Genomic DNA, 27169 nt, shown 5'->3' with positions numbered 1-27169 from the left:
GCTCAAGCCAACTGTCAACAGTGGGAACAGATATGACGGTGAAATTTCAAAGTGCTCTTACCTCTTCGTCCATCCTGCTTTTGTCTGCTGAGGGCGCCACGGCGTTGTCAAAATGAGATGAGACAGTGAACACCGTGTCCACGGGAACAGCCTTGGGGTGCAAAACAAAAGAACATCATTTTTAAAGACATAAACAATAATGCAGACCAGACTTTATGTGATTAAGTAGCTGGAATGATGTAATGAAACATTTTCACCACAAGATGTTCACCTGTAAGAACAGCCTCAAACTTGTCCACCTGAAGACTTTACACTGCGAATGGTAAATGTTGCCTGACAGACAACACGACCAAAGAAAAGCTGTGTGTGTATGTGTGGCTTTGTATTTGCATGCACATTTGCATGAGTGCTTTAAATATGATTTTTTTTCCCCCCTCTGAACTCAGTCATGTGCAGTTCTTAAATCTTGAAGCTACAAACTGCCACAAGAGTTTATTCACTTGTAGATTCTTAAAATGTTGCCTTGTACATCACCATAATGGAGTTGAAGTGAAACCCAGTCCAATGCAGGCTGCTTCCCCAGCCAAGGCCGGTGTCGTAGACTAAAGGGTCCCCCCTAAAAGTCTGTCTCCCCCTGCCTTCACTGCGCACATTTCGGAGCGTCAGCAGCGATTCACTGATTATCGCCCCGTTTCTGCTTAAAACTGCCTTAAGAGGTTTTACTTTCTCATCTGATGGTTAATAATCACATTATTCCCTTTGATCGCTTTGGGTGTAGAGAGTCAGACTCAGAGAGTCAGACTCAGACGTGCTGCTGTTGCGCTCCCCTGTCTTTTATTATGAAATAATGCTGAATTTATGTGGAAAAGATTGTTGTACAAAAGCTTCAGATATCTGTCACTGAGACAGATGATGACTGGAGTGCAGTTTTAAGAAGAAACAAGTCGATAATCTGCGAACTGCTGCTGACGTTCTGAAATGACGCATGCACAGTGAAGGCAAGGGGGACTGATTTTTAGGTGGGACCGTTCGGTCGGTGACATTCATGTCTCTGGTTTCTCGGCCTTTGAAGTTGAGGGATGCCTTAAAAAAGCTTACGGAATCATGTGGTTACTGGATAGAGATGTTTGGCAATTTTGGTATCATTGCAGGATAACGAATGTCCAATTCTTTAGGGTCCTGTTGCTTCCCATCTTCACTGCTGGAATGACTTTGTGGAAAACAAGCCGTTACTTTGGAATACTTTGAGAAGTATCACTTGCATTGTGACGGAATGTCAGCTACAGCATTTTGGCCATGTGGCGTGTTTCTCTGGGCGTGATCCATCAAGCAAATACCCCAGTGCTGTCAACCCCTGCAAGTCAAAAATATAGCACAATGCTAAAATACCCTTGTCTATATGAGCATAAAAATAGGAAACAGATTGTGACCTTTTGACCTCTTAAAATAGGTCACGGTTAGCCATCTTTGAACTTGTCCAAGGAACTTGTCCAATGCTCCCTGTGAATTTAAAGACAATGACAATAATAGGAATGGAGTTATACTGACCAGAGACGGAAGGACGGATGGATGCAAGGCCTTCGCAATACCCGATGGCCATATTTTGGCCTCGGGTAAAAACCAATGGGGTGCCCACAGTTCACCTGGCTGCAGCAGATGGATGGTTACTTTTAACAGGTAGAATGAAACCCAGTTTTACATAACCGTAACCTGACTCTTCTTCAGTGAGTATGTACATGTGGTGTAGATTTGTATTTCTGAGTCAAAGTGTTTAATAAAACATATCACATTAACCATTTTAATACACAGTGCCTGCATTCTCAGAGACTATAAGTATTAGTGTTAACAACAAGTCATTGCTTTTACAGACAGTTCTCAAAATGTGAGTACAACAGCAACAGTCGGGTATCAACCCGTCCACCATCCAGTGAATGTGCAACCTGCTAATTTTATATATATATATATATATATATATATCCACACACAACATAAATAAAATCCTATCTGACCAAATACCTTTTGTCTGAATTCAGGACATCCGTTCCTCCTGCTGTATTTGTTGAAGAGACTCTGAAACTAAGTTAGTTTTCGTATTGCGTCAGAGAACGACTGTGATGGCACCGACCCTCACACGCTGCTCGACTTTGAACCTTGGACACTTTTTTTTTTTAGATCAAACTCATGTCCATAAACATGAACCTGATTAGCTATAAATCCAAATCTGTCTATGTGCAACTTCCCAGTTTCTCGCTCACCTGTTTCTCACTGCACAGGGTCAAAGGAATTCCAGCTAAAAACAAACAAAAAACCAACCTTGATGCTGCCCGTCTCATCAGCTGACAGTTTGCCCATTTGCTCTCTCAGTTTGCCCGTTTTCTCTCCTTTAACTGCAGCGTTCACATCCTCTGATGTTTCTGTAAGAAACAAAAGATGATTAACCCTCTCAAGGCAGGAGCTGCAGATTTGCAACAGCTAAATATCTGATTTTTCCTGTTACTAAAAATTTATTTGAGCCTGAGAGGGTTAATTTGCATTATGTTTTACAACAAAACATTTAAAACAGCAGACACGTGAGGATGCAATGCTACATCAACTCTTACAAATGAGAAAATGGGAAAACTAAGAGCGAGAACTGGATCTGACATAAATCTCTAAAGATCTAAACTTTCAATAAGTCAACAAAATCACAAAGTGAGCTGAGCTGGAGTCCAGCGATGATGAAATCAGGCCAGTTTAGAGAGAGAGGGTGGAGTTAATAGACAACTGGAGACAATATATAACCAAAAATATCCAGTTATAGAGCATCTGTTCCCAAATTTAAGCTTGTCAGGGCACAGCGCCATTTCCATAAATATATTACCGTATTTTCCACTTGGGGGGCCCTCTGGTGCAACTTATATACCAAAAATTCACGTTTGTTTTTAATAATAGCAATTATAATGACTATTGATATAGACCTTTCCCAAAAATTGGAAGTATTAAGCAAAATAAACTACAATAATGCACAAAAATCACAAATTAAAGCAATCATAGTACAGAAAAAACTTGACTTAAAGTCCGGTGCGACTTATACGCTGGGAAAATACGGTATGTTAAAATGGGTCCAATAACACATCATTTTACTCCCATGGCTTTGTTTTAATATTTATGATTTCATTTTTAAAAATTATAATTTTTTTTGTCATTTTAAGCTTTATTACAAAATTGAAACTTAAAGATTTTTTTGGTTGTCCTCTCATGGCTCACCTGCGGTACCTTCACAGCCCACCAGGGGGCCAGAACCCATAGGCTGTACCTTTGTGACCCACCAGGGGTTTTCTGCAATCACGTTTATGGAAGACAAACATATCGCAGGATGTTTTGTGTTTTCTTTGAGAGCTGTAGCTTATTTTGGGCTCCGAATATTCACATTTTACAGTTTTTAAAAGTCAAGGACAATGTTAAGATCGAACAAAATGATTCAAACATGTTTTGTGTCTAGGGCACAAGGTACCAAACAATTTACATTCTGTGACAGTTTTTGAATCACAAGGACAAAAACAAATGAATATTAGCATCACTGTAGAAATCACACCAGAATATTTAACAAGTCATTGTTAAATATTCTGGTATGACACACATATCAGAAGATGCATGAGAAAATATCACACACTAATACAGTATATCCACAAGTCACCATGTCATCATGCATTATTATGATATAGATATCTTAGGCTTCACTTAAAAAAATATAAAGCAGTGATATTGCAAATTTAACCTTTGCATATCAACTAATGCATGATAAAGTGTTAATCTTCAATAAATAAAACATTTGAGTGATTTTATGCGCCATCTAAGTATACAGCACTGGGTAAAAATCATTGGCATGACGAGAAAAAGAAATTATGGAGCAGCAGTTTTGCAAAAACAATAAAGAGAATGTAAATGTCATATAATTTACAATGAAGTGTGCCAAGTATTTAAAAACTGCACAAAATAAATATTTTATGTGAGATTTACTTTACAAAAAGTAATACATTTCCTTGAATGAACTGTCCCATGGTTTTTCAAGTATATTATGTTGATCAATTTATTTTTCATTCATTATCATCTTTGATTGGTTTCAAACCCAAAAATTATTCAGACTTTATTAAATATGAAAAGACCTACTTTAAAAAAATATATATACTTTATTCAACAACATAGAGAAATGCCTGCAACTTTTTTTTAATAAAAATTTGAAAATGTCAAATTTGATCTTTACTCACAAATTAATGAGGGATATCAAATACCTTATCTATATAGAAATACTAGTCTGTTTTCCTGTGCTGGTAACAGGGTAAATCTCTCGTACAGCAAAAATGTAGATGAGTGGGTGAGTGACTTAGTAAGTCCATCCTAGTTAGCTTGTGTAGACAATAACTCAAAAATCAATAAATGATAACATCATGTAGAACTTCAGTCTAAAAGGACATGTAATGAGGACAAACTGATAAAAATCTAGTAAACTTTGATGCACTAGATCAATTGAAAAAAACAAATGTTTAGTCTAAGTAATATCCCATAGATGTGTCTTCCACCCGCTGGAGTGGTGCACGCCTTCATGTAAGCTAACAACGTGCATGGATGTCGATTGTGTTGGTTTTGCTACCAATAAAATTCCCTCCTCTGCATTAACATACATTCATTCACAGACACACAGACACTAGCAGACTCAGTGTAACCACTATGATGTGTACATCTAAACTATATGGCTTTGGATTACTACAAACAGCATCAAAACTGCCTGAGTACCTTGTAGGTAGTACTGGCGTAGCCTGGGGTTTCTGATGTGGGGGGTGTGGCTGAGGGGCCGGCCCACAGTGGGTTGGTTTTGGTCTTGCATGTCCTGGTCCCCCTTAGTGGACTGTGGAGTCTGAGAGACACCAGCAGGAAGGTTGGCGTTCAGCCTGAAACATGTCAGCCAAAAGAAACAGGCAACGTTTACTTGTCAGATTTTAGGTTCGGTAAATAAAATTAATAAATAAATCCATTTAAAATCTGGCACATGTACCAAACATTTTGCATTATTATAAGTGTGTAAAAAAAATCCAATTACATATCTTAGATTTAAATTGTTGCTTAAAGAATTTACAATGAACTGAAAGACTTTGTATTGTATTTCTGTAAAATTTCCCGTTTAACAACCACTTAAAAACCAATAAACAAGAGAAAACAGGACAAAATCACAACATTCTGAAATGTTTGTCTGTTTGCACTCAGGGCCTTTGGCTAATTTAAACCAAACAATATGTGGATGATATTTTGGTAAAGGTCAAGGTCAATGGAGTCAATGGTCAAAATTTAGATTTTGGCTTAAACATGGCACACATATATTTAGGCGGATTATGGAATTGCTCATGTTAGATTTGCAAAAGGTCAATCATTGTAGCCAAGACCACTGGGGTAAAGTGCAAAATTTAAGTTTTTCACTTTGATTTGCTCCAAGCTTTTCACATAGGAAGGTGGGTTCTTGAATGGGCCCAGTAAGGTCAAAATTTGCCAAAAGTCAATCATGTTGGCCGACTCCTCCCAGGTCCTTACTGATGCCGATTTCTACCAAACTTGGCGTGTCAGTGAGGGCTGACCCCAAAACCACCCTTAAGGAATTAATTTTGACAAATGTGAAGGAATTTGATTTGACAGTTTGGAGGATTCCAGCATGCAGATCCTTTTCAAAGTCCCTGTGGGGGGAGACTGCTCTGTAGTGTAAAGCCAATAACCATGAACACAAACACATTTCCACAAAATCTGAGATTTTACCACAATTACGAACATTATCTAAAAACTTGTTGTTATTATTAAGGCTGACGTAGGGCACAAAATGTTTAAGATGCTCCAGTGAAACAGGTTTTATCTGAACCAGAATCATAACAAGACGTCCTCTGACATCCTGCCGAGGACCGACAGGCATTGCACAAATAACACATACAATACTATTTTCAGAGGACTTTGTTACAGTTAGGGCAACAGGAAACACAAAGTTCCGCACAGACCAGCACTCATAGTGTGATATCAGTCATTTACAGAGGAAGTGAGTTTTGCATAGTGTGTGTTGAAGAGTAAATTCACTTTGACACTTTCACACGGTGCACACAGGGTGTCTGATGGAGATTTGCATTTCTTAACCACAGCGGTATGAAAAAACCTCCAAGTGGAAAAATTTACTGCTCAAAGTTAGCGCTTTTAAAGTTCAAGAGACAAAACATTTTGTGTATCTTGCTGTACTAGAGACAAAACTGAGAGATGGGAGAAATAAGTCAGAGTCTGATTTTAGTTTGCCTCAGACCTCATTGTTGACTTTTTTTTAAATGCCTTTCCTAATTTTTTTTCCTCTGCGTTTGGTCACCATTACATTTTACACAAAAAATTTTGTGACATTATTTAAAAAAAAACAATATTTAAAAATTCAAATAATAATGCACTTTAAACTCACAATGAAAAGAAATCTCTCGCTCTTTATCTACATATTAAAAGTCAAGTGGCCTCTGTGTACACGTGTGTATGTCTATGATCACAGAGAAACTGGGGAGAGCTGACATTTGCCGTTTGGTATGCTTATATATTTTGGGTCAAGGATGAACTCCGTGACAACAGAAACCTGATAGGACTAATATTTTTGGAGAAATTAGCGATATTATGTAACAATAGCGAACAATGGATGTTGATAATTAAATTGTGGACTCACACAGCATTCCAGCAGGGGACGGTAAATCAATGATTTATTAAAAGCCAAGTGGCCTCTGTGTACATGTGTGGGTGTGTGTAACTTCCATCACGGACAAACTGGGGAGAGCTGACATTTGCTGTTTGGTTTGTTTATGTATTTTGGGTCAAGAATGAACACCGCAAAAACGGAAACCTGATAGGACTAATATTTTTGAGAAATTTTGGATATTATGTAACAACGGTGAACAATGGATGTTATCACCATTAATCAGTCCCTGGTAACCAGGCAAGCCCTGAACAAAGGAAATACCTCAACTTTGCCAGTTGTCAAACGTGACATCAACTAAATTTGACAAATAATAAACACAATTAGTCACAAAACTTTCTCATTTTAATTTCCTGCACTTCAGTTAAAATCATTATAGAAACTACAAAATTTATTAGCACGCGTGAAAACTGTCACCTGCCTATTTTATAAACACTACCCAATCACCACAGGCTATCTATCTATCTATCTATCTATATATATATATATATATATATCTATATATCTATATATATATATATGTAGAGAGAGAGAGAGAGAGATAGCCTGTGGTGATCCACGGGCTATCTATATCTATATATATATATAAAATTTGGTAGCTTCCCTCATTTGTCTACTTTTTGCCCAGGCACTCAGTTTCTCCAATCACAGCCACAGAAGCCAATACGGGTTGTCTTGGTGGCTTCCCTCATGAATGTACTTCTTGCACAGTCACTCAGTTTGTGTTCAGGCATGTCATAGGTGTCTTGGTGGCTTCCCTCACATGTTGATTTGACATGTTTTACACCGGGTGCCCTTCATGATGCAACTCTACATTATATGGAGAATGAGTAGCGGTGTTCTTGAACTAGGAACCTTCTGATCTAGAAACAAGCACCCGCTTGACCACCGGACTTCTCTCTAAACAGATTCATCATACAGTGACACATTGTTTTACTCTTGATCAAGGCTTGTTTTCTCTCTGTCTTTTATGTGACTTTTTGTTTTTTAACTTGCTATCATAGAAACAATTAAAATGTGTAAAACCCCCATGGGTGCCCAAACTTGTTCATGATGATGGACATGTTTTTAGAGGTCTGACCTGGTCCTGACGTTGCCAAAGTAGCCGGTCCTGTTCGTGGCCTTGTTGTCCATACCACCTAAATTCTCTGGTCTCCTCACAGACTGAGCCATTGCCTGTCTTTAGTCTCAAGCCGGCTCAAGTGGCAGTCGCAGAGAGGTGAAGAGCTCAACTGGCATCCTTCCTCCTCCTTTTATTCCTCATGACTGCAGAGCAAAGCCCAGTTTCACAGAAAATAGCAGAAAAATGTGAGTCATACAAACTGATTCAGCAGGAGCAAGGGTGTAGCCAAAATTTGTGTGTGTGTGCTGAGCAACTATTTGTCACCGCTGCCGTGTTCTGAGCATGTTACAAATAAATGATTCATTCAATCCTGTTAGAAAATGTTAACCATATTTCTTTGCACCAAAACTATTTTTTGACATGGATGATGTTCATGGCATAATGACATCATAAAGGGGAAAACTCAAGGAGGATACATGGGGACTTATATGATGCTCTTGTCGTCTGCCATAGCCTAATTCTTGGTATTGACAGGACAAATTAAATATGAGCTCCAGGAAAGGTTTACTGACCTTGACTTCAAGGACGATGTAATCTTTGCGGGATCAATGGAATCTCTCATCGCAGCACTTGAGAAGCTGAGAGAGGAATGGAGTCAGTCATCAGAAATGTATCTGCGTGGGGTGCAAGAGCTGAACTTGTAGAAACATTCACTTGTCTCAGCAGTCACATACATGCCTCTAGATTCTCTGCCTTTGAAATCAAGAGGTGCTTGGATAGAGCTAATGGAGTCACGAGGTCATTGGACAGAGATGTTTGGTGATATCCATATCTATGTTGGCAAACAAAGGGTCCATGTCTTTAGGGTCCTGGTGCTGCCTGTCTTGCTATGGTTGTAAGACTTGGACGCTAACTAGTGACCTAAGGTGACGACTGGGTGTCTTTAGTACTAGGTGTCTTGGGAGGATCTTTGGGTACCGCAGCGGGAATGTCTTCACATCAAATGAGTGGTTACTAAGAGAGACAACGATGAGGAGTATCACTTGCATTGTGAGGCAGCGTCAGCTTTGACATTTTGGCCATGTGGCCTGTTTCTCTGTGCCCACGTTTCACCTGGGTACGGCAGATAGATGGTTATTTTAGAGATGTAGGAATGGACTGGTTGTCTGCTAGGGTGGGCGCCATTCAGGACCCAAGGTGGTTCCATGGTGTTGTGGATGCAGCAAAGCACAGTACCAGCGCATGCTCCCAAACTTGACTCCAACCTCCGCTGCGGGAAAATGAAACCAATACAGAAGTTCCAAAACTCACAATTCCTTAAACAGCTACTTGGTGGGCTGCAGAAATGAGTCACTCCCCTTTTTTTATAACTCATAAAAAAATTATGAGTTTAACCCATAAAAGTATAAATTCTTTTGGGTCGTGGTTACTTTTAATGATAGATAGTGTGTGCCAGTGAGATGATTCCGAGCACTGCTAGCAGTGGTTGCTAGCTGCTGTGGACTTGACTGTATCCTTTCTGAGGGTTTTTTACATTTCTTTTTAAAACATATCTGAGATAATATGGCATGCCATGTGGTTAATTGTACTAATGGACCAATGGAGAAATCTGTGCTCCAGAATTTTTGCTGAGTGAAACTTTCATATTATTTAATTTGTATGTTAGCATCAGGTTACCACTAATTAGCAGGCAGCTTGGTGATACTAGCTCCAGAGATGGGACAATGGTTACTGAGCCAATACACTGATCATAGTTTTTAACACCCACACCCAAGCCACCCGTTATGAAAACAACCGCACAGTCCACAAAAATGTGTTAACCAAATATTTGTACAAAATGTGTTACCCAAAGTTAGCATGCAAGCCTAGGTCTTGCATTAGGCTAAGGCTTAGTCTAATTTGTTTTGGTCACTGCAAAATGAGGGGTGTGTTTGGGCTTCATTCATTCTGCCTAAGTCATGCCGATCTTGTCTACTGCAGAGTTGGGCACGACCAAGATAGTGACATCCAGAGCAACCCCATTTGAGCTTCAAAACCAGCTCTTGAGAAAATGTACTGGTGACTTCATGGAGGGTTTGTTTCTAGGCTAATATTATTGAGGATTACAAGATGCCATTTTATTCTTTTTACTATTCCTTTCCAAACTTAAAAGAATACTGAATGTTACAGGATTATCATTTTTTAAACAATTTCTGAAGGAACTGGTTATTTACTGTTTGAAGACCCCCCCCCCCCCAAAAAAGGCACAGAACAAAGGTTTGATCAAATATGGGAAAGGTCTTGTATAAACAAAGGCTGATTGATGAAAGCTGCTGGATGCAGAATTAGAAGATTTACACTGTTTAAAATAAATATTGTGCATTAAAAACAATGACTAAAGACTTAGTATGTCACTTCACAGATTGCAAGACAATGCAGGAAAATAGCTATAGATTTTTTTTTTCAAGTTTTCTGCAGGGCATGCCCCAACATGCTTTTGACACACCTAACTAGGTCTACCCCCCCCCTCCCCCTTCACCTTAACCTAGATCCGCCCCTGGAAGAGATATAAATATTCTAATTTATGAAGCGTTTGGTTTTCAACACAGTGAAACAGCAAGTCATTGTGTAAAAAAATTGTTTCATTAGACTTAAATTATCACATCGCCTCATTTCTGCTGCAGTCACTATATATGAGGAATATTTCAAAGTTTCACTTCCCAACTTCACCTTTGGGCATGAAAGTAAAATTTGCTGTTACCTATATCAAAGTGACCTTCACACAATGATGTAGCCAGGTTTCAATTTAAACTGCCAATCAAAGCAGTGCCATGCTGACAACAGTGTAATACACAATACTCATGTGATCACCCTAAAATAGATTTCTGAGACATGATGACTCTTAGGGCATCATCCCATCGGAACACATGTGGCTAAATCCTGGACTTTTTGCAGCACATAACCAAGAGAAAACAGAATTTCAAGCAGGCTTATCCTTTTGCAATCTTTACAAAGTGCTATGAGCAATATGGTTGAATTGCTCAGTGCAATCAGCAGTCATCATGCAGAATTAAAAGCATTCTGGCGACATAGAGGAGGACAAACAGCATGTTATCAAAAATCAACGGTTCCAATGCAACATTTATTTGCATTTACTGACCTGCCTGTCGCCTGCAGATGGAGATGGGCGAAGATCACATGAGTGCGCATTCATATTGCGGTGATATCACCGCAGACAACACAAGTTCAACATTCAAGCTCCGCCCATTCAGTTCAGGCCCATTCAAAGATACACTTCAAGATAGTTCCCTCCAGAATTCCCCATGTCTAGCGCAGAGAAAACCTGAACGCGCGAACACAAGCGAAGGCGGAAGTAAATAACATATATTTTTCTTATATTTCCACTTTTTTAAATTCTAAAATAGCTAATAGATTTTTGCTATTTTTTATTTATAAAAGTTTATACTTAAAATAAATGTTACCGGTGGAGCTTTAAATATTTTAAGCCAATTTCAAAAACATTTTTGGAATTGCTTTTTCAGACAGTGTCAGAATCTGGTATTACAGCTGCTTTTTTCGTTTTCACCAGTTACAAAGTTTAACATAAAAAGCAACTTTTCCAGTTGATTTTGAGTTGATTCTCCCTCAGCCCCAACCAGTCCCAGGAGAAGACTGCCCCTCCCTGAGCCTGGTTCTGCTGGAGGTTTCTTCCTGTTAAAAGGGAGTTTTTCCTTCCCACTGTAGCCAAGTGCTTGCTCACAAGGGGTCGTTTTGACCGTTGGGGTTTTACATAATTATTGTATGGCCTTGCCTTACAATATAAAGCGCCTTGGGGAAACTGTTTGTTGTGATTTGGCACTATATAAAAAATTGATTGATTGATTGATTTTGGGAAATGTTTAAAAAAAAGAGAGAGCGAGGGGGTCGTGAATTCTCTTGTTGTGCTAATGCTGCGTTCGATTGCATATCGGAAGTTGTTAATTCCAGTCGGTATTTTAGGCGTCCAAGCTTCTTTCTGTAATATTTTCGTTCTCTGGCTCCTGGTTTGAGGACCCACCTTCGTACTGAAAGCAACACCAAGGTCCACAACTGAAGTCACTCTCCATCAAACACTAAATACAAGTAACAATTAGCCAAAATGTCATTCTGTTAACGCTCACTATGTGCGTCGCCACATCGCTGTGACGACAGATCGGCAATCAAGGTCTTCACGGATACGAATGAAAAACAAGTCAAGAGTTTCCGACTTGGAATTCTGACTTGAACGGCTGTTTTCCGAGTCGGAGCTCGATATTCGGAGTTACGGGTTCACCCGAACGCAGCATAACGTTTCAGCCAATGAAATCACAGCGAAAGGAGGAACAGGATTTTAGCGACAACACGCAAGACTGAAAGACGACGAGGAGAAACAACTTATTTATTGTAAACAGAGTCCAACTTTTAAATACGCGGTTATAATATACAGTACATTTTATAGGCAATATTTTTTTCAGATTGTGGCGATAAGGAAAAAGCAGTGGCCGACATGCTTGTCAAATGCACGGTGGAGGTTGACCATGGCCTGCTAATGCTAAGTGACGGCTGGATGCGGCTACATTATTATCAATTTATCTTCTAATTGATGTAATACCTGTTTAGATTTTATTTGATCTGACTAGCGATCCAGAACACAACATTATCTTTGCGGTGATATACAACAGACAAATAATCGCAATCCAGGAAGTGCAACGAGAGAACAACTGGTTTGAACAATAATCGAAGTTGAGAATTAATGTATTGATCAGATATTCTTTTCAGCTCTGGTGAGGTTTTCCCCTTTCAGTAATAATAATAATTCTGTTTATGCATGGTGATTTTTATTTTTTTGGAACCTATCCTTCGGATCTTGATGAAAAAGTTGATGAAATATCTGAAAATAATAAAAGTCAAAAATTTCATGCTTTGTTTTGTCTAAATAACATACAAAAAAATGCATAAAATCTTCCGTTTAAAATTACATAAATGTGGAAAAAATATTTTAAGTTTGGATGTTTGATAAATGAGTTAAAATTATTAAAATAAGTGCAGATTTCATTCAGTCAGCAAATAGCTTGTGCAGTAAATGACGATTTATAGCTACACCTTATTTTTTATTGTTATAATGATCAGTTAAATGTTTATCAAAGCAAGTAGCTCTCATCAAATCCAAATATTTCACCCAAAAACTAAAAACTACTTTTTCTGATTATGTGAAGCAGAAAATAAACTGTTTTAATAAAATCTGGTGAAATATTTGCACAGTATTTATGTTCTTCTTTACATTTGGTGAGCTAACTCTGTTGCTGCATGTTAACAGATGCACTCATGGTCGCTGATTTGTGGATGAAGAGTTAGCTGTCAGAGTAACATGAAACGTATTTACTGAGCCAGTTTGTCTTCAGCCACTGCTCGCACAAAGCATTGGCGTGCATGTGACCAGCGGATGTGACTGACCCGTTATTATGGAAACAGAAGATGTAAGTTGTCATTCACGCTGGTAGTTGTATCTTACATAAATCTGTACCCATCTTTGAAACATGATTGTACCCTAAGTATTGTAATGTTTTGGAACTACTAAGATTATATTTTATCTTACAATGTAGGAAATTATTCCCATTTGGCAGAACAAGCCTCATGGGTCTGCCCGCAGTGTTGTCAGGAGAATCGGTTCCACTCTTCCACTCAAACCTCCACAGCGGGCATGTTTCCAGGTAGATACCACGTTGTAGCTGACCCTGATTGGATTTTTATCACTGTTATTGTGTTGGAAAGTCTTATGTTTATTAATTGTACTGTTTTTTGTTTTTTTTGGACAAACCTTCTTTCATTGTTTCTATGATAGGAATTACCAGGCCTCCCTCCTTTGCGTTCTGTGGATGGCCCAATGGTTCCTACTTTAGCTGACATAGCCTGGATTGTTGCAGATGAAGAAGAGACTTATGCTAGAGTTCGGTAGGTAAACAGTCACGCCCTTTGTAACAGACACTGTCCGTATGGAGCTAAATGAATCTGTCAGTTTTTTGCAGTCCACCTACAGTGTGTTACTATGTAATTAAATGCACATGTACAGTTTCATGGAATGAAATACTGTAGTGCTGCAGTAAATCCAACGTTTGTGACTCTAATCTTCTTTAAACTCTGTGCTAGATTTTCCTAGTTTATTTAAGGATCATTAATATGTTTCACTGCATTGGTTTCTGGTACTTTCTCAATCAAATGTTCGTAATTACAAATACATCTAATATGAACCCACCATGATTATCACAAGATAAAGAGGGACATCATGGCATTGAAGCTGTACGTAACCCAAGCTGAAAATGTATTGTTAACATTGGGGTCAGGGTTAGGGTTGTGCACAAACCACGGCAATGGGTAGTTTAAAAACCAATGCTAGCATACTAATATCAATTCTTGGTTTCCATATGGTACTGGATCAATAAGCGAAGTCACTATCTCAGCAGGAGTATGCGCAGCGTTGCTAAAGGTCCTGCTAGCTCTTCCGGTCAAAGGTCAGTTGACAATAGAACAGTGCAAGTGCTGACAGTGTTTTACAGGCTTCAAACCTGTGGCATATTAAAATGTCATTGTGAAAATATTAAAGGTTGAGTGTCTGCGCTTCCATTCTTAGCAAGTTTAGTGTGAGCTAGTTGCAGAATTACTGAAAGCGGAGCATTTTAGCGCACACTGGGGAAGTCGTACACCGACATTGGTTTATGTTTGTGACGAGGATCGAAGCCACCTGTTATATCGTTGTTTTTAGACAAATTTCAATTATTGTTCCTTGAATGAACCGGTAATATGTTATGGAAGCTTATTAGAACTGTTTTATTGCTATTGTTAATTTGCGTAAATATGACATTTGAATGAGCTGTGATACCGCTGTTTATGGAAAACATGAATGTCCATGTTTGTTTATGTAGCTCTTAACAACTGCTTTATCATTTTCCCATCATTGGTCCTAAGTAGTGATTCATAATCTGCCCGGTTTTGTTGGACAACGTGTTCCGAGTCCGGCAAGATTACGATGTTAATTTCTTGAACGCTCGTGCCACCAACTCTTCTTTTCATTTCCCTCTGTTCCTCGTTTTTTCAAAAATGTTTTTAAATTCAGCACTGCCTAGCGCTGAAAATCATCCAAGCTCATCCCCATATCTTCCATTTCCATGAATTTCATCTGTCCAAAATCATGTACTAAATCAACTTTTCCATTAATTTGTGCTGACCTTTTCTACGTCGCTATCAAAACATTGGCGGCTTATCGCTTCCGGGTCATATTTATCACCCATGACCTTTGGGCGTACCCATGATTCATTGCACACACTGACATGGTAAATTCACTTAAAGCAACAGCCTTAAAAATATTTGAGATGGGAATACCTTTGACGACTGCCTGCCTGGTCATCACAGGTCAGAAGGCAGAATCATCCTCTTACTTTCTGCTGTTTGATGTAACTATTCACACACTTCTCTCATTTTAGGAGTGACACACGTCCTTTAAAACATGAGTGGCGGCCTACTCCGCTCCTGGTGCTCCACAGGAACTCGTCTGTCCCCAACTTCCGCCGTGAGGGAAAAAAGATGGAGGGCTTAAGGAAACCCGGAGTGACTGCACTGAACCGGACTACCGCCCTGCAGGATGAGCTCAGCAAACTCCGTGCACAAATCGCCAAGATTGTTGCAAGTGATTCTGGTGCGTAATCCAACTGGGGAATTGCAGACTGCACATTTTTCCAGTCTATAATTTGAATTTAAAGTTTGAGTTGAACAGTAATAAAAAGTCAAAGCATACCGAAACATCCCAAACTCTCATTTTACACATTTAATGTTGCTGTTTAAAACTGGGACTCATCCAGGAGATTTGAGTAATATAGATTTAGCAGTTCTCTTCTCGTGTATGTGACTATAATTTTTATTATCAGGTCAGCTACCAAGATGTTTTAGCATCACTTTACATGTTTACCTCCTGTTTGGACAAAACTAACCTGAAGCGTCATGAGAAAGTACCACACAATAAAGTATTCTCTATTCTTGTCAGTTTTAAACAGATTGCCTGATGTGCTCTAAAGTAGGTACAGGAACATGAACTAGCTGCTGTCCTGATTTTTTTAAAGTCCTATATGTGAGATTGTCTAAGTAAGAGAAGAGTGTAATGTAGCTCAGGGTCCGTATTAAGAATGTGAGAGTCAAACGTAAGAGTAACACACTTCGGAGTAAAAGTTTGCTAAAAGTTGATGGACTTTTTTTCCATTCTACCCAGTTTTGCTTTTGTTTAAGTGTGCGATTAACTTTTAAAATCACCTTTACAACGGGTTGCTCAGCATTTATATCACTTCCTGTTCCGGAGCACAGCAGTGTTTTTCTGTATCTGTTAGCTGTTTAATCTGCGCAGTTAGATTGATCTAGTTATCTAGATTACGATTTGTTTCCCAGTGTAATCTTTACATGCCTTAACTAAAGCACTCCTTCTGTTGAATCACCTCTAAATTATTTACACATTATTCACTTTGGGTGTTTTTAGGAATCCGCTAGCTTAGCGTAGCTACTAGCTCTTAGCCGATTTAGCATGGCGGCTTCTCCTGTCTCTCCCGCACTTTTCTGCTCTGGGTGTGAAATGTTTAGTTATTCCTCGGCCTCCTTTAGCAGTAACGGTACTTGTAATAAGTGCAGCTTATTCGTAGCTTTGGAGGCCAGGCTGGGCGAATTGGAGACTCGGCTCCGCACCGTGGAAAATTCTACAGCTAGCCAGGCCCCTGTAGTCGGTGCGGACAAAGGTAGCTTAGCCGCCGTTAGTTACCCCCTGGCAGATCCCGAGCAGCCGGGAAAGCAGGCTGACTGGGTGACTGTGAGGAGGAAGCGTAGTTCTAAACAGAAGCCCTGTGTACACCGCCAACCCGTTCACATCTCTAACCGTTTTTCCCCACTCGACGACACACCCACCGAGGATCAAACTCTGGTTGTTGGCGACTCTGTTTTGCGAAATGTGAAGTTAGCGACACCAGCAACCATAGTCAATTGTCTTCCGGGGGCCAGAGCAGGCGACATTGAAGGAAATTTGAAACTGCTGGCTAAGGCTAAGCGTAAATTTGGTAAGATTGTAATTCACGTCGGCAGTAATGACACCCGGTTACGCCAATCGGAGGTCACTAAAATTAACATTAAATCGGTGTGTAACTTTGCAAAAACAATGTCGGACTCTGTAGTTTTCTCTGGGCCCCTCCCCAATCAGACCGGGAGTGACATGTTTGGCCGCATGTTCTCCTTGAATTGCTGGCTGTCTGAGTGGTGTCCAAAAAATGAGGTGGGCTTCATAGATAATTGGCAAAGCTTCTGGGGAAAACCTGGTCTTGTTAGGAGAGACGGCATCCATCCCACTTTGGATGGAGCAGCTCTCATTTCTAGAAATCTGGCCAATTTTCTTAAATCCTCCAAACCGTGTCTATCCAGGGTTGGGACCAGGAAGCAGAGTTGTAGTCTTACACACCTCTCTGCAGCTTCTCTCCCCCTGCCATCCCCTCATTACCCCATCCCCGTAGAGACGGTGCCTGCTCCCAGACTACCAATAACCAGCAAAAATCTATTTAAGCATAAAAATTCAAAAAGAAAAAATAATATAGCACCTTCAACTGCACCACAGACTAAAACAGTTAAATGTGGTCTATTAAACATTAGGTCTCTCTCTTCTAAGTCCCTGTTGGTAAATGATATAATAATTGATCAACATATTGATTTATTCTGCCTTACAGAAACCTGGTTACAGCAGGATGAATATGTTAGTTTAAATGAGTCAACACCCCCGAGTCACACTAACTGTCAGAATGCTCGTAGCACGGGCCGGGGCGGAGGATTAGCAGCAATCTTCCATTCCAGCTTATTAATTAATCAAAAACCCAGACAGAGCTTTAATTCATTTGAAAGCTTGACTCTTAGTCTTGTCCATCCAAATTGGAAGTCCCAAAAACCAGTTTTATTTGTTATTATCTATCGTCCACCTGGTCGTTACTGTGAGTTTCTCTGTGAATTTTCAGACCTTTTGTCTGACTTAGTGCTTAGCTCAGATAAGATAATTATAGTGGGCGATTTTAACATCCACACAGATGCTGAGAATGACAGCCTCAACACTGCATTTAATCTATTATTAGACTCTATTGGCTTTGCTCAAAAAGTAAATGAGTCCACCCACCACTTTAATCATATCTTAGATCTTGTTCTGACTTATGGTATGGAAATAGAAGACTTAACAGTATTCCCTGAAAACTCCCTTCTGTCTGATCATTTCTTAATAACATTTACATTTACTCTGATGGACTACCCAGCAGTGGGGAATAAGTTTCATTACACTAGAAGTCTTTCAGAAAGCGCTGTAACTAGGTTTAAGGATATGATTCCTTCTTTATGTTCTCTAATGCCATATACCAACACAGTGCAGAGTAGCTGCCTAAACTCTGTGGGTGAGATAGAGTGTCTCGTCAATAGTTTTACATCCTCATTGAAGACAACTTTGGATGCTGTAGCTCCTCTAAAAAAGAGAGCTTTAGATCAGAAGTGCCTGACTCCGTGGTATAACTCACAAACTCGTAGCTTAAAGCAGATAACCCGTAAGTTGGAGAGGAAATGGCGTCTCACTAATTTAGAAGATCTTCACTTAGCCTGGAAAAAGAGTCTGTTGCTCTATAAAAAAGCCCTCCGTAAAGCTAGGACATCTTTCTACTCATCACTAATTGAAGAAAATAAGAACAACCCCAGGTTTCTTTTCAGCACTGTAGCCAGGCTGACAAAGAGTCAGAGCTCTATTGAGCTGAGTATTCCATTAACTTTAACTAGTAATGACTTCATGACTTTCTTTGCTAACAAAATTTTAACTATTAGAGAAAAAATTACTCATAACCATCCCAAAGACGTATCGTTATCTTTGGCTGCTTTCAGTGATGCCGGTATTTGGTTAGACTCTTTCTCTCCGATTGTTCTGTCTGAGTTATTTTCATTAGTTACTTCATCCAAACCATCAACATGTTTATTAGACCCCATTCCTACCAGGCTGCTCAAGGAAGCCCTACCATTATTTAATGCTTCGATCTTAAATATGATCAATCTATCTTTGTTAGTTGGCTATGTACCACAGGCTTTTAAGGTGGCAGTAATTAAACCATTACTTAAAAAGCCATCACTTGACCCAGCTATCTTAGCTAATTATAGGCCAATCTCCAACCTTCCTTTTCTCTCAAAAATTCTTGAAAGGGTAGTTGTAAAACAGCTAACTGATCATCTGCAGAGGAATGGTCTATTTGAAGAGTTTCAGTCAGGTTTTAGAATTCATCATAGTACAGAAACAGCATTAGTGAAGGTTACAAATGATCTTCTTATGGCCTCGGACAGTGGACTCATCTCTGTGCTTGTTCTGTTAGACCTCAGTGCTGCTTTTGATACTGTTGACCATAAAATTTTATTACAGAGATTAGAGCATGCCATAGGTATTAAAGGCACTGCGCTGCGGTGGTTTGAATCATATTTGTCTAATAGATTACAATTTGTTCATGTAAGTGGGGAATCTTCTTCACAGACTAAAGTTAATTATGGAGTTCCACAAGGTTCTGTGCTAGGACCAATTTTATTCACTTTATACATGCTTCCCTTAGGCAGTATTATTAGACGGTATTGCTTAAATTTTCATTGTTACGCAGATGATACCCAGCTTTATCTATCCATGAAGCCAGAGGACACACACCAATTAGCTAAACTGCAGGATTGTCTTACAGACATAAAGACATGGATGACCTCTAATTTCCTGCTTTTAAACTCAGATAAAACTGAAGTTATTGTACTTGGCCCCACAAATCTTAGAAACATGGTGTCTAACCAGATCCTTACTCTGGATGGCATTACCCTGACCTCTAGTAATACTGTGAGAAATCTTGGAGTCATTTTTGATCAGGATATGTCATTCAAAGCGCATATTAAACAAATATGTAGGACTGCTTTTTTGCATTTACACAATTAAAATCAGAAAGGTCTTGTCTCAGAGTGATGCTGAAAAACTAATTCATGCATTTATTTCCTCTAGGCTGGACTATTGTAATTCATTATTATCAGGTTGTCCTAAAAGTTCCCTAAAAAGCCTTCAGTTAATTCAAAATGCTGCAGCTAGAGTACTGACGGGGACTAGAAGGAGAGAGCATATCTCACCCATATTGGCCTCTCTTCATTGGCTTCCTGTTAATTCTAGAATAGAATTTAAAATTCTTCTTCTTACTTATAAGGTTTTGAATAATCAGGTCCCATCTTATCTTAGGGACCTCGTAGTACCATATCACCCCAATAGAGCGCTTCGCTCTCAGACTGCAGGCTTACTTGTAGTTCCTAGGGTTTGTAAGAGTAGAATGGGAGGCAGAGCCTTCAGCTTTCAGGCTCCTCTCCTGTGGAACCAGCTCCCAATTCAGATCAGGGAGACAGACACCCTCTCTACTTTTAAGATTAGGCTTAAAACTTTCCTTTTTGCTAAAGCTTATAGTTAGGGCTGGATCAGATGACCCTGAACCATCCCTTAGGTATGCTGCTATAGACGTAGACTGCTGAGGGGTTCCCATGATGCACTGTTTCTTTCTCTTTTTGCTCTGTATGCACCACTCTGCATTTAATCATTAGTGATCGATCTCTGCTCCCCTCCACAGCATGTATTTTTCCTGGTTCTCTCCCTCAGCCCCAACCAGTCCCAGCAGAAGACTGCCCCTCCCTGAGCCTGGTTCTGCTGGAGGTTTCTTCCTGTTAAAAGGGAGTTTTTCCTTCCCACTGTAGCCAAGTGCTTGCTCACAGGGGGTCGTTTTGACCGTTGGGGTTTTACATAATTATTGTATGGCCTTGCCTTACAATATAAAGCGCCTTGGGGCAACTGTTTGTTGTGATTTGGCACTATATAAAAAAATTGATTGATTGATTGATTGAAATAAACAGTCAGTCACAGATTTAATCTATCTGCTTCACTAATTCATTGTTTATTTATTATTCATTCATTCATTCATTGATTTTCTGTACCTGCTTCCATAGGGCGAGAGGCGGGGTACACCTTGGACAGGATGCCGGTCTATTGCAGCGCATTAACTTATTAATAATTTAAAATTAATAATAATTATATGATATTTTCTTAATAACATGAAATTCAACAAAATGCCTTCATATTTTTTTCCCCCCCACAAGTAATTTTAAATAAACATTTTTTGGATGAATTGTTGACTATCTGCCCGACTATTTGCTGTTATGCTAAAGTCCCCCTTTAGCCTGCTGGTCCATGAGGTGCTGTCAAACAGATTAAAGATTAATTTAGTACTGCAATGATGAGCTTGGGTACAGTTTGTAACAGGTAATGCTTCATGTCAGTCCAAGTGTGAATGTGACAGAATCTACATAACAACAAGATGTGCTTTTTGTCAGAAACGTGCACAAGTAGGTACCTGTAGGCTCTTGCATCATCCTGCAGACTGTTGTCTGTCTCACCAGGAGGAAAAGCCAGTGCTTAATTCAGACCGCGCCTGAGAGGTGACAAAGCATCCGTGTTGGCAGCAAGGATCATGTTACATGAAGAAATGGGTGACCGCTTCAGCATTTATTTTTTCCCCCCTGTCAGCATGATCCGTTTAGGGGTTGCTGATGTGTCGCCTCTGTCTGCAGAAGAATTTATGCATAAAGTGTTCAGCATTAGTCTGCAGTAAAATAAATAAATACATAAATAAAATAGATGTTTCTGGCAAAGTGACCCCAGCTCAGAGCTGACCAATCGGCACACGAGACTGCAGCAGCTGTTAAAATGTCAGTGTTGAAGAATTACAATTTTTAGCCCTCTCTTTGATGTCTAAAGAGGGCGGGTTTTTTGTTGTTGTTGTTTTTTTGGTGTTTCAGCTGTCTTTGACAGATGGGACTTTTGTTCATGGTGGTATGCAACTTTTTCTTTTCTTTTTTTTTTTCTTTTTTTTTTTTAAGGATGTACTGATCAGGTACTTTAGATCAGTATCTGCCCAATATTGACAAAAATGACTGGATTGGATATTGGAATTAAAAACCAAAACAAAATCTGATCCAGTCAGAGTCTTAATTTGCAGTTGTGGAGTCGTGTTGTGTTGTGTTGTGTATATTTTCCTTTAGTGGAGTAGAATATTTGTTCCATAGTTTCTGATGGCTTTTGCAGGGTGGCCAAATGGTTAGTGCGCATGGTTTTGGTGCAGAAGGTTCCCGGTTCAAATCCCACCCCTGCCATATTTGTCCATGTAATGTGGAGTTGCGTCAGGAAGGGCATCCAGCGTAAAACCCATGACAATTTAACATGCAGATCCACCTCGGATTTGCAGTGGCGACCCCACATGCAAAACAAGGGGCTTACTAGTTTCAGATGGCTTTTACTTTGGTCGCGAGATTAACAAAGTACATACAGATAAATATATTTTTGAACAAAATAGTTATTTCAAGATAGGGGAAAATGTATCAGAATGGTGTTGTATTAGTAGATACTGAAGGTTGCAGTGCTGGTATCGTATGAAACAGTGGTATCATGCTATTCCTAGTTTTATGACCCAGTTTAGAGCAATCTTAAACTTAAGTGCAGTTTAATTTGAAAAGAGTGATTATAAAGTGAGATTTTTACCCTCACCTAATCTAAATATTTCACTTTTAGCCAGCTCAACCTCACACCTTCATGATAGTTTCATCTATGGTATGCAAAATACTACTTGTCTCATCAAATATTGCTATTGTACTGTAGATTCTGTCACAACATTCAAGTTTTGGTTGGGGAAAGAGATCAAATATGAGCAACAAGGGTCTCTATGGAAACAACAGATTAGAAATGAAGCCAATCTGCATTTCTGTCGTCACAGTGGGCCTCATGTATCAACGTTGCGTACGGCGATATTTGAGCGTATATGGGGTGTACACCAAAATGGCTGCGCTACTTGGCATTTATCAATGTGGTCGTTGGCGTATGCTGCGCTGAAAATATACACCAGGTCGAGAGGTGGCGTAAATTATACACCAAAATGAACCAGCGCTGGAATCCACATAAAAATGAATATGATCAAAATGATAAACAGTGCCATCACACAAGTCAATGCATATGTTAAATAAATAACACTTTCTTGATTATACTACATAATAATTAATACAAATCCCGCTTTTGCGGGATTGTTGGTCTCGAGCACGATCCGTGACCACAGCGCTGACCGCAAAGAAAGCGCTGCTCGCCTTTTTCTCCAGACTTTGAGCCTGGAGCCAGAGCAGCGCTGAGCTTAACTTTATGTGGTGTGATCGTTTTAGACAATGGAATTGATAATTACAACTGTAGTGTTGTCATTCCCTTCGCCCGTGCTGCAGTCAGGTTTTGTTTTCTCCATTCGTTTGTTACAATAAAATAAATAAAGAAATACATTTTAAGAATAAAGAAATCTGAAAAATTAGGCGTGTCTTATTAATTGAGCGAGCAAATATCCACGTCAAGAATTATTGACATGAAAAGAATACAGTGGTCTCTCGCTATAACGAGGTTCACCTTTCGCGGCCTCGCAGTTTCGCGGATTTTTTTAGTCCAATTTTGCATGCTTTTTTTTACAGTGCATTGTGGTCTTCGTGTCTGTTTATAAGAATCTGCTCACCCAGAAGAAAAAAGAGCACCAACAACTACTCATAACTGTGTTCTTCACTCGGAAAAAGACACCTGCAGCGAGGTTTGACTCAGTGGAAAAAGGCGCGGCGTCAGGACGCAGAGATGCGATCTGTGAAATACTGGTCAGTCACTATTAATAATTTCTTATATGTGTCCAACCTCGTAGGTTTATCGTTAAAATTAAATTTGTTAGTTCTAAAAGCCATCATAATTATTTATAGGAAAACGTTCTATTTTTATTTCTCAAACAAATGTTTGGGCCTGAAAACAGGTTGGTCTTATTTTTCTACTAAGGTTTGAACTTTGAGAGTGTTTACACACGAGAGAAAAGTGAGAAAATGTTCATGCCTGATTGACAAAAGTGCCGCACCCGCCGCATTTATCAAGGTCACGTCGGGCGTACGCTGGAAATGGGCAGGTGCACACTGCTTGATACATGTCACGGCAGCTTTGGTGTACTTCAGATTTACACCGTAAATTTACGCCACAAGTGCGCAACATTGATACATGATGCCCAGTGCAACTATTCCAGTTTGTGTTATTGCTTTGATGGTTCTTTGTAGGCTCAAACCCCCTGACCCCTGACCTGCTCTCTCCCAATGACACAAGTATGAGCTTTTCTATGGCGCCCTTTGAGACGGCATCCTACCAGCCAGCTTCTACAGCTGCCGCGTCCTTTGTCATCAGTGATGTCACAGAAGAGGAGGAAGAAGAGGAGGAGGAGGAAGATGAGAAAGATGCGGTCTCAGTGGTGTCCGAGTTGGTCCCCGACCCTCTGCCGCCTGTCTCCATGACGGCATCAGCAACCTTTGACCTGGACAGGCCGAGCAAGGACTTCAAGCAGGCAGAGGAGGATACAGTGTCTCTGTCCAAGTCCACCAGCTTTGCTGACGTCATGGATATCCTGAAAGACATGAACCGCATGAAGATGAACAAAGACAGGTGAAAGACAGCAGTGGCCCAAACACGACACAGTGTTTCATCCAACGCAGATGTTCTTCTATACACTCTACTGGGCTTCCATACACAAGAGTATTCACAATTAAAGTTTAATTGTTTCCCTTTGGGAACTGCTTCATTGAGTGACAGGGTGCTTTCTTACGTTCTTTTGTTTCTGTAGGTATAACAGAGGCTGCATGTCTCTCAGAGAGGAAGACTCAGCCTCTCTGATATCTGAAGCTCTGAGAAAAAAGTTTGTCCTGAAGGAAGAAGATAGCGCCACTTTGAAAAGGAAGTAGTTTCAAAATGACCCAATCACCTGCTCCATGTAAGTGAAGACACAGATGATATTATTATTACTGCTTTTGTTATGTTAACAAATCAACATGGGGATCCATATCTGACCTGTTGGGGTGACCCTGTACAAAAAGAGAGAAGCCAAAAAAGCTGATTTTCTGTTGTGTGTACTTGTGGTTCTCTTGTTTACATTTTATAGAACATAACTGCTGTTAATAAGAAAACAGTGTTATTTCTGTTATTTAGTACATTTCTGTGTGGATGATCTCTTATCACAGACCCCATTAACTGTGCACATCGCTCCAACATCTGCCTCACTGGTTTGTTTTTTTTCAGTCACTGCTAAATTGATACAAAATTATTTTTGCAGCGTTTGTGTAGAGGTGTACGAGTATCATCGTATCATCATGTTATTTCAGTTTTAGTAAGTAATTGAAAATAACACCACTAGAATCTCGTGGCATTAATTCCAAAGTGTAGGGGGCCACAAAGATACACAGCAAGTGGGTCAGTGAGAGGTTGTTAATAAATGTTGAGTTCTTTTTTGGTTTGTCCCTTTTTGCTCAGGGTCACCACAGCGGATCCGACATGGATCTGGATTTTGATTTGGCACAAGTTTAATGCTATAATGCCCCGCCGGGTGCAACTTCACATTACATGGACAAAGGGCACAGGTGGTTTTGAACCCTGGATCCTTTAAAGTGAATGCTACGTTCTTGGAAATTGTTAATTTTCTGTTTCTGTCTATTTTTAGGCCTTTACCTGTGGAATTTGTCACCAAGGATCCCCAGCTTTGCTCCTTTGATCCAAATTAGAGAAAACGTGTTTTCTGAAAACCAAACATGAACTTGTTAGTGCCGGAGTGGTACAAGCAGGGAGCAACAAACGCCTGATGGTATTGTCATCACTGACCACATGTGATTTCTGGTTTTGTGAAAAAAGACTCTTATTCTTTTTGTGTGTGTGTGTGTGTGTGTCTTGACCGACTGTCCCACTGCTGTTCAGTCTGTTTGTGATGGCTGTTAAAGGTGCAGTTCTGTATTATGTTGCAGCATAGTGCTGAATGGGCTCACTTCCATAACATCACTACTATATGAATGCCCCTTTAAGGAACATTCATATAAAAACAAGTTTCCTGCCTAAATGCTTTTTTTTTTTTTTTTTTTTTCCTTCTGTTAAGTTTTCTTGAAAGGGGACAGAAGTCACCTCATGTACTTGAAAACCTCCAGGAAAGTGGAGTCGTGCAGATGCATTGTAGTTGTCGGTATGCATGAGCAAAATAACCTCAGAGCTTTGCCGTTAAATTTTCCACTACATCACTGAGAGTACAAATGTTCACAGCATCGTTTGCATAGTTTGCTCCGCCGTACCTGCAAAAGCTATGCCTGTCCTTCATTTGTGAGAAATGTGTATCGTCATCAAACAATGCAGTCATTTTAAAACCAGAACAATAAGTTTGACATGGTGTGAAGAGTGGATTTAGTGTTTTAGGAACTATGGAGTTGTTTTTTTTTTTTGTTTGTTTGTTTTTGGACATGTCATGATGTATGCAAGTAAAATGAGCATTTTGTTCTTTTTACAGCTGTTTTTCCCATGTGACTCTGTGCAGGTCTTTTAAAATGCAGATATTCCCGTGGTGTACAATGTGCCGCTTTATGATGGTGTGAGTTTAGTTAATGGAGAGATGTATAAATATCAGAACAGTTTAGGATTATTGTGTATGTGTGTGTGTGAGACTCGTGTTGAAACTTTTTTGACGCCTTACAGCGGATCTTGTTGCCTGATTTATTCCACACACTGTTTCACGTGCCATACGTTTGACCTCACCCCTGCTGCCTGTTCAGAATGTTTTTGTTTTTTAATTTGTTTTCTAATTGCATTCACCTTCCTCAGATTTAAGATTCCGATGTTTTCAGACATAAGTTAACCGTGTTCAATCTGTTGCTGAATGTGTGTTTAAAAAAACAAAACAAAATCCTCTTCAGAAGACTGTTTCCACAGCAAATGTGTAGTTGGTTTTCCAGAATAATTTACTGACTTTATTCTGAACTTCTCACATTACTACATGTAGGGTTTTTATTTTATTTTATATTACATCTTCTAAATAAAAGATGACCTGACAGTTTGAAGCCTTATCTTTTTTTTTTCTTTTTTTTTTTTTTTTGCTGCATGCCTTACAGTGCTCGATATCACCACATGGGGGTGCAACAGCTTCATGAAATCAATCGTGTTAGTTTATTTTATATTATAAGCTGGTACTGAATCCTCCTCGTCCACCCTTCATCACATTTCATCAAATGAACAGCATGTTTGCTAGTTAGTTTGAGTTATGAAGTTATGTAAGGGTTTATGTACCGTTACATTAGGCTGCTCCTACAGTTTAACATATGTTAGCCCTCACACAGTTGTTCAGGATAAACTAGCTTTCATGTCATCTGGTAGTTGTTTTATCTGGTAAGCAGAATAAGTGGAAGCTTTCAACCTTTTTTTTTGGGGGGGG

The 27169-nt window shown here is 39.5% G+C and overlaps 2 protein-coding genes and 1 long non-coding RNA gene across 5 annotated transcripts in view; 2 read left to right on the top strand and 1 right to left on the bottom strand.

The window, feature by feature from the left end:
• The window catches only part of si:ch211-15d5.11 (nuclear receptor coactivator 7), a 32112-nt gene extending 21036 nt beyond the window's left edge, over window positions 1-11076 (bottom strand). Inside the window, exons 1-6 of one of the 2 annotated variants that reach the window (XM_034159680.1) lie at window positions 10936-11076; window positions 7815-7999; window positions 4774-4928; window positions 2314-2414; window positions 1549-1647; window positions 62-151 (exon numbers count right to left, since the gene is read on the bottom strand). In XM_034159680.1, coding sequence (XP_034015571.1) covers window positions 62-151; window positions 1549-1647; window positions 2314-2414; window positions 4774-4928; window positions 7815-7906 — 537 coding nt within the window. In that variant the 5' untranslated portion in view covers window positions 7907-7999; window positions 10936-11076. Of the gene's footprint in view, window positions 1-61; window positions 152-1548; window positions 1648-2313; window positions 2415-4773; window positions 4929-7814; window positions 8000-8368; window positions 8412-10935 lie in introns of those variants that run through there. The other variant, XM_034159681.1, reaches the window with a different exon arrangement.
• On the top strand, window positions 3233-7982 carry LOC117500899. Its single transcript, XR_004557883.1, has 3 exons — window positions 3233-3328; window positions 4698-4921; window positions 7808-7982. It is a non-coding gene; the product is annotated as an uncharacterized LOC117500899 (long non-coding RNA).
• Window positions 11077-12110: 1034 nt separating the features above from the next.
• mtfr1l (mitochondrial fission regulator 1-like) lies at window positions 12111-26795 on the top strand. Of its 2 annotated transcripts, none has more exons than XM_034159685.1 (8): window positions 12111-12197; window positions 13111-13270; window positions 13397-13504; window positions 13636-13745; window positions 15272-15483; window positions 23997-24375; window positions 24554-24700; window positions 25424-26795. In XM_034159685.1, the coding sequence occupies exons 2-7, from the start codon at window positions 13256-13258 to the stop codon at window positions 24669-24671; spliced, it is 942 nt and encodes a 313-aa protein (XP_034015576.1). In that variant the 5' UTR covers window positions 12111-12197; window positions 13111-13255; the 3' UTR covers window positions 24672-24700; window positions 25424-26795. The 2 variants fall into 2 exon arrangements, with proteins under 2 accessions (XP_034015576.1, XP_034015575.1); XM_034159684.1 differs by having other exon boundaries at window positions 12133-12226.
• The last annotated feature ends 374 nt before the right edge of the window (window positions 26796-27169 follow it).

This window comes from Thalassophryne amazonica, chromosome 19, assembly GCF_902500255.1.
Source record: "Thalassophryne amazonica chromosome 19, fThaAma1.1, whole genome shotgun sequence".
NCBI lineage: Eukaryota > Metazoa > Chordata > Actinopteri > Batrachoidiformes > Batrachoididae > Thalassophryne > Thalassophryne amazonica.
The sequence above is the reverse complement of the archived record's forward strand: the minus strand, read 5'-3'. Positions and strand labels throughout refer to the sequence as shown.

Bases quoted from the DNA above. Each gene is read 5' to 3' on its own strand.
- mtfr1l (XM_034159685.1), top strand. The intron at 13,746-15,271 runs GTAGGTAAACAG...CTCTCATTTTAG, and splicing joins GAGACTTATGCTAGAGTTCG to GAGTGACACACGTCCTTTAA. The intron at 24,376-24,553 runs GTGAAAGACAGC...TTGTTTCTGTAG, and splicing joins ATGAAGATGAACAAAGACAG to GTATAACAGAGGCTGCATGT.